The sequence below is a fragment of the Protomyctophum parallelum genome (genome assembly GCF_964188405.1).
Source record: "Protomyctophum parallelum genome assembly, chromosome: 18".
Lineage (NCBI taxonomy): Eukaryota > Metazoa > Chordata > Actinopteri > Myctophiformes > Myctophidae > Protomyctophum > Protomyctophum parallelum.
This window is the reverse complement of record NC_139716.1, coordinates 20,998,329-21,005,828: the sequence shown is the minus strand read 5'-3', so window position 1 is coordinate 21,005,828 and position 7,500 is coordinate 20,998,329. Positions and strand designations below refer to the sequence as shown.

The window sequence follows — 7,500 nt, the reverse complement described above, 5'->3', positions numbered from 1 at the left end:
CGTGTGTCCGTGTGTCCGTGTGTCCGTCCGTGACAAGCTAATCTCGGCCACCGTTAACCCGGTCGATGCCACATTTTGCACACACACTCCCTGGATGCCAACGATGAACCTCTGCCCCAAGATTTCCAGAACGGCCTGTTATAGCGCCACCAGGAGGCCGCTTTGTGCAAAACAAGTTTTTGCACAGTACACCTACAGATTTTGTCCAAAAATCCCGCAAATCGTTACACAGTATCTCCATAGTCATGTGCTCAAGACGGATGTGTCTGATATTTCATATTCCATCCTAATTGGCTAACATTGGCTTTCAAATTTTGCAGGATTGGCCTGTTTTGAACAAAAAACCTCAAATCATGAACGCAGCGTGCAATTTCACGTGAAATCTTTCACGCACTTTCCTACTAGGCTGAGGAATATAGCCCACCCATTTCACATTGCCCTGTTATAGCGCCACCAACAGGTGGATTGTGCATGCGTGCCATCAACACGGATCTGCACCATTTCCCATATTCCATCCTGATTGGCAAAGATTGGAACAAACAAACAAAAAACATGTTTATATTACTCCTAAATATTCCTATCCTCCTGGTGGAGACCTGTGCCCAGAAGGGCACTTTTTCTAGTTCTGTTCTGAATTTATTGTCTCCTGTCTTTCCACAAAATAATAGAAAATGCTCGACAGTGCAGGGCTCGATAAGAACCCGGCTCGATAAGCCTGATCGATAAGGTGATCGTTATCAATAAAAATGAACGAGCTCCATCCCTACTCCTCGCTGACAGGTATACCGCCCCAACCCGTAGGAGTACATGTGGTGAGTCCATTGACAGGTATACCGCCCCAACCCGTAGGAGTACATGTGGTGAGTCCATTGACAGGTATACCGCCCCAACCCGTAGGAGTACATGTGGTGAGTCCATTGACAGGTATACCGCCCCAACCCGTAGGAGTACATGTGGTGAGTCCATTGTCACCCGCCTGGATACCCTCCCCCAAACGCAGGCCAATTGTGTTATTATAGACACTGGACAAAGCCGGATGCACCTCCGTTGTGCTACATGGTAGGGACTTTACCGCTGCGCCACCCCGAGCGCTACAATTAGTAGAAGTTTTTTATTGTGTTTCACAATTCTCTAATCATGAAACAATAGAGGGTATGCGTGTGACATCATCATCAAACCAGGAAGTTATGCGGGAACGCCTACTGAGTGCCAAATAATTACTTACTAGCATTGACAGCTCATACATTACAACAGAAAAGTCCAATATGATTGCATTAAATGACGTTAAACAACATTAAACTCACTTTGCTACTCGATTTGCCACTCGATGTGCCATTCACTTTATGCATGGCCTCCATTAGGCCAACGCATTCTCACTCCCACGACGTCAAACTTTGGACTGGAGGGGCGGGGCTGAAACGATGACGTCCCTGTCGGGAGCATTAACTCCAGCTGCTTTCTCTTTTTCATTTACCAGCATACTGTTTTACTTCAGGCTACCGTATATTTCCAAATAGTAGCCAGGGCGTAGTTCGCAAAATAATTTGGACTACCAGGTGTTTAAAAGGAACCAAGCGGCTATGCAGCAGGCTGTTATTTACTTTTACACCGGCCTGCACCTGGCTACATTTGGTTACATTTATCAAATAGGCTGAAGAAGCTGCAAATAATAGCCCGGGTGGACCCAAATATTGCAAATATTGTATTTTTTTTGTGTTTAATACACAAAATGGTGTAAGACCCTCCACGTTCACGATTTACACGAGTTAATTGATTGTAAAACAGCTTCCCTCCCAATAACGAGTTAAACTAGTTACGTTTTCAGTGTTTCATTCGCTTCGTTTTTTTTATACGTTTTGAGACTTGCGGGGTTTCCATAGAACAGAGTGGGATAGGTGACGCTTTTTGATGACGTCATTGGAAAAACATCTGTCGCACCGGCATTTGCAAAGGGTTCTGGGAAATTGAGTCCCGATGCATTCCAATGGCGGCGGTGGTGGCACCCAACAGGGGCATTCCTCCTTCGCTCTGTTGTTGTTGATCGCCACTTTGGATTATTTTTCAACACTACAACAAGCGATTACACCATTTTAGACCCATATAGACCTACCATCGAGTCTACAAATATCTTCTAAATCCTGACAGTTTTCTGAAAAAATGATTCTGTCAGTCGTTCTCAACCTTTTTCATGTCTAGGACCCCCAGAATTATATCTCTATTGGGCTACCGACCCTCATCTCAAAATATGTAGTTCCAGGGACCCCCCCAGAAGCCAATATTTTAGTTAAAAATGTTCGCTCTGAAATATATATTCAAAGATTTACCCAACATTTTCATCACTTTTCAAAAATAGCAGACCTACAAGCTACGAGCTTGTAGGTCTGCTATTTTTCATTAGCTAAAGTATAACGCGATGCTTCAAACACCAAAAGGGGTTCCCGTCCAGAATGTTTTAAAGCGGATTTTCATGAAAAGGAACGATGACGTCGGCGCGGTCGTTCTTCAAAGGTTAGTGAAATCCAGGCAGTGAACGAGGCATTGCGATTTCATTAATTCAAACTGTTAAAAGGAGGATTAGAGGCAGGGGCTATACTATTTTGAAATATACGGTATTTTGCATCCCTTTGTGTGAACGTGTGTTACTGTGTCCCTTCGTCCTGCAGTGTGACCCCTACGTGAAGATCACCCTGGGGAGGAAAACCATCAACGACCACGACAACTACATCCCGTGTACACTGGACCCCGTGTTTGGAAAGTACGTAATGCACCTAGTGGTTCACAAAGTGGGGCTCGGGGGACCCCCGCAGGGGTCCTTGAGGGAGTTCCAGGGGGGGTAGTTGGGACCCAAATGGACCCTTATATGGGTCTGTAACTCTGCTCAAGGTTCACACTGAGCACTATAACTATATCATTCACCATTGTATTTTTGCTATACCTATACTACACTATGGTGTGACATCCACTTGACTCACAATTATTTTCTACAATGAAGATATCTCTGTTTTTCACTGTTCTGTGAAAAGTAGTGTGTTCCAGCACGGTGCAAGTGATGGATTATAGACATTTGGGTTATGGAAATACCGTGTTATTTTGTTAGACATCTCTGACTTCTGTAGGGAGACATATGGAGCCACTCAGGGCTGGACTGGGACAAAACTTCGGCCCGGTCATTTCCGCGCAAATTTGCACTGCCATGTTTTTCTCCCCTCCCATTAGTCTTCTCATTCAAACCACAGTTGCTTGGCCAACGGCACACAAAACGTTCTCTCACCTTGTAATCCAGGTATTCAATTACAATGCATTCTGGGATAAGGGGTCTGGGCGGAGATGAATGAGGACAAAACACACGTTGTAATAGCCGATCTACAAGCTTGCAGCGCGGAGCGTTGAGAGCTTGTAGATCAGCTATTTTCCGGGCGCGACCCCCGCAGTCGTTGGCTATACTGGAGATGGCGGCGATGACATGGATTTGTAAACAAATTCTTTCAATGCAAAATGCTGTGTTCAAGATCAGGAGAGTTCAGAAAAAAGCAATTATCTGGGTATGGCATGGAAAGGAGAGGAGGGGCGTTTGTATTTCTTTCACCATAGTAAATGCTGCATTCATGGTCTGGAGACGGCAGGGGCTGAATCACCCTTTGATGTCTGTGTGTGCACGTGCCTGTGTTGTGATATTTTAGTCAGACTGATGAAGGAACATGCTGTATAGCATATATGTCAAACTCAAGGCCCGGGGGCCAAATCAGGCCCGTGAATGAATTATCTTTGGCCCGTGGCATGATATTTAATTAGTATTAGAACTGGCCCTCTGGTATATTGCACGGACCACCAGAATACTACAAGTCCCACAATGCACTGCGAGTGCATTGTCACGTATCGGGGCCCGCAAGCGCAAGCATGCGTCTTCTCTTCACTATTGATCAGGAGTGAAAGTATATCACTTGTGGTCAACTTTCAGCTACCCCTCTACAAAAAAATGGCCCGTGTGTTGAAACACAGTCCGGCCCTCGACTTGTACCAATTTCTTTATTTTGGCCCACTGTGTATTTGAGTTTGACATCCCTGCTGTATAGGCTATTTACCACACTTGTATTTTGAGCTGCATGTACAACTGTTTGTCAAATCTTTGAAGGCCATTCTGAGATTACAGAATCATATACTAATTATTCTACAAACTAAAGTTATACCGACTATATGTCAACTCTGCAACGTGCTCCCTCTGGAGGTCATTACTGTGCCACCAGTAGGGGGGGCTGTACTCACACCAAAAAAAGGCCAGCAGGTTACAGAGTAGAGCCACACACAACAGAAAGGAACAGCATGTCATAGAACACATTTACGTAGAAACGAAGCAAAGCAGAGCACATGCTGATTTATCTATCTCCTCAGTTGTCCTCGTTCTTAAACTCTCTCTCTCTCTCTCTCTCTCTCTCTCTCTCACTCTCTCTCTCTCTCTCTCTCTCTCTCTCTCTCTCTCTCTCTCTCTCTCTCTCTCTCTCTCTCAATTCAATTGAACAAAGAGAAAAATGGAACAATGCAATCAAAACAATGTTGTAGGCTACAAATGGGACTACATTCTAAACCAAGCTGTGTTACATTGCAACTCGGAGAAGAATAGTATACCCTACAGTCTACAAAACCATAAGAATTGGGCATTTTCTGGCAGAAGTGGTTATAGGCCTACATATAGGGAAGGTTAGCTTGGGATAAACCTTGAAACAAATGACTGCAGTACGTATACATAATACATTTTTAACTTGCACCTTCACTGAGCACCTCTCTATTTGCAAATTACCGCAGTATTGCAATGTCTTGAATTCACTTTGCATAAAATATTTGGGACAAATGGCAGCATAACTTTCAAATGCATGCTTTTTTGGCATGATAACAATGAAAATAAATTAACAAACAGAAACACAACAGCAACTTAATGACCCTGTTCAGACAGATATACCTGTCTCTTCTGTCCACTGGCTGTCCCTCAGTTGATGACAACTCCACACGTATTTTGCTGCCAAAACTGTGCATTTGGACTGTTCTCCCAGAACATATTGAAGTGATAAGTTATGAATGGTGCATTCACACTTTATATTTTACTTTACATTTAGGGAAGAATGATTCTCTGATGTCTTTATACTTGTTGCATTTTAACAGAAAGCTCCGTCTTCACCTCCCCTTGAGAGCAGAGTGAACACAGTCTGTCTTCTCTAGGCAGCCAGTTCTGTCCGTGTCTGCCTGTTTCTATTGCCAGGCGGTGGTCGCTGAGTCTCTCTCTCTCTCTCTCTCTCTCTCTCTCCTCCCCTCAGGTTATTTGAGTTGACCTGCATGCTGCCCGTGGATAAGGACCTCAGAGTGACGCTGTATGACCATGACATGCTGACTAAAGACGAGAAGATTGGAGAGACCGTCATCGACCTGGAGAACCGCTTCCTGTCCAAGTACGGAGCCTGCTGCGGCCTGCCGCAGACCTACTGCGTGTGAGTACACGCAACCTGTGTGTGTGTGTGTGTGTGTGTGTGTGTGTGTGTGGCTTCTGTTATGAACTTTCCAGGAATAATTAGTGATATACTGTACTGTGTATGGTACTTTATTTCATACGAGAATACAACAGAAAGCATTTTCAGGGGACAGTGGTTCCCAAACCTTTTCATGTCAAAGGACCCCCTTGTTAGCCCGCGGACCCCCGTTTGAAGAAATTATGCCAGGGACCCCCATAAGATTTTTACGGCTCTATAGCATTGATTATCAAGGACCCCCAGTTTGACATGCATCAGGGTATGGACCCCCATGTCTATCTCTGGGATAGAAATGGGGGTACGTACGTACACACACACACACACACACACACACACACACACACACACACACACACCCTTCGGTGCATGGCTAATTGACTCAGAGATCCGACCTCATATCTCTGGGACCCCCAATTTATATTGTAAATTTAACTCTGAGAGTGTACAAATGGACCTGGGTCCATTTGGTTCCAACTATCAGTTAGCTGGGGACCCCCTGGAACTCCCTCAAGGTCCTCCGGGGGTCCCCGGGCCCCACTTTAGGAACCACTGTTCTAGGGGTCCCCCATGCAGCAAAAGTATAGTATTATGTTGGGCTGTTGAAAAATAGCCCATGTACAAGCTCACAGCGCCTCGCTATTTCTGAGAACTTTGTACAAAGAAAATATTGAAAATGTTTTGAGATCCCCGTCAGAAATTTTTTTCAGATTGTGGATATTTGTCTGTCCACGGCCAAATATAAATCAATTTGAGTGTCCTTGACACGTAGAAGTTTGAGGACCACCGCATATATCACATCTCTCTCTCTCTCTGTCTCTGTGTGTGTGTGTGTGTGTGCGTGCGTGTCTCTCTCTCTCTCTCTCTCTCAGGTCTGGGGTGAACCAGTGGCGAGACCAGTCCAAGCCCAGCCAGCTGCTGCTGGGACTGTGTGAGCGTCGGAACCTCAGACGCCCCCTCTTCAAACATAACGCCGTGTCCCTCAGAGGACACGAGTACACAGCCAAAGACCTGGGTGAGTGCATGCATGGGGGACGAGTGTGTGTGACTGTGTGTTCAGTTTGGGAGGAACTATAGCCTTGCCCCAGAGCCATAGAGTATAAGACAGAGTTATACGACAACTCAGTTCACTTCATGGGGTCCAGGCTCTTCTACATATAGACTTCTATTGAAAAGGGACAACCGGAAGTTTAGGGAATGCATTGGAGTCTATGGGCTCGCTCGAGTACATGAACCACGTGGCCAGGCTGTTTTCTGCACCCTCAATGTCGCAACTCTGTCTTACTCTATGGCTCTGGCCTGCCCCCAGCCTGTGTGATTTCCTATTGGATCACGGATCTGAGTGCCCGCCCACCTCCTCCCCTCCCCGGTAGAAGAAAGCAGAACACTGCCGTCACCAAATTTGGAGCGACATGCTGCACTGTTATTGGTTAGCGGAATAAAAGTTAGTTTCCCCAGGCTTTTCTTTTCGAGACTCCGCTTCTCACTTCTCACTCCGACGAGCGAGAATAATATCGACAAGGAAAGTACAGTATAAAGCAACAAACGGAACTGTCAATTTGTTTCTCCTCCGTTACAAGCAGGAATTGTGGTAGACTGTAGCTTTGTATCGTCATGTCGTCATGTAGTATATTCATGTTGCTGGCTTCCATTGAAAATGAATGGTAGACTGTAGCTGTGTATCTTCATGTCGCTGGCTTCCATTGAAGATATATGGTAGCGCTCACACAGCCAATGTGAACACAGCGTGAGTAATGGGAAATACCGTCGTTCACAAGCACAGCACACTTGCTATCAATAGCTACAGTCTGTACAGAGATGTTATTCGACTCCTGTCTCCTGTTATTACACAGTCAGAGTACGCTGGCCTATCTGTGCAAATAAACGCCAGACATGTATCGTGACCTTGCAGGATCGTCGGTTTAAACCAAAAACAGCACAAACGGGCGCACCGTTGTCATCGTAGTTAAAGCGTACAGGCTGTGTG

General features: G+C 45.4%; 1 protein-coding gene across 10 annotated transcripts in view; it reads left to right on the top strand.

The window, feature by feature from the left end:
• The window catches only part of dysf (dysferlin, limb girdle muscular dystrophy 2B (autosomal recessive)), a 148,192-nt gene that overhangs the window by 124,964 nt on the left and 15,728 nt on the right, over positions 1-7,500 (top strand). For all 10 annotated transcript variants that reach the window (XM_083789304.1, XM_083789307.1, XM_083789312.1 and 7 more), the window contains 3 exons: positions 2,664-2,755; positions 5,307-5,477; positions 6,386-6,528. In XM_083789304.1, coding sequence (XP_083645430.1) covers positions 2,664-2,755; positions 5,307-5,477; positions 6,386-6,528 — 406 coding nt within the window. The remainder of the gene's footprint in view (positions 1-2,663; positions 2,756-5,306; positions 5,478-6,385; positions 6,529-7,500) is intronic.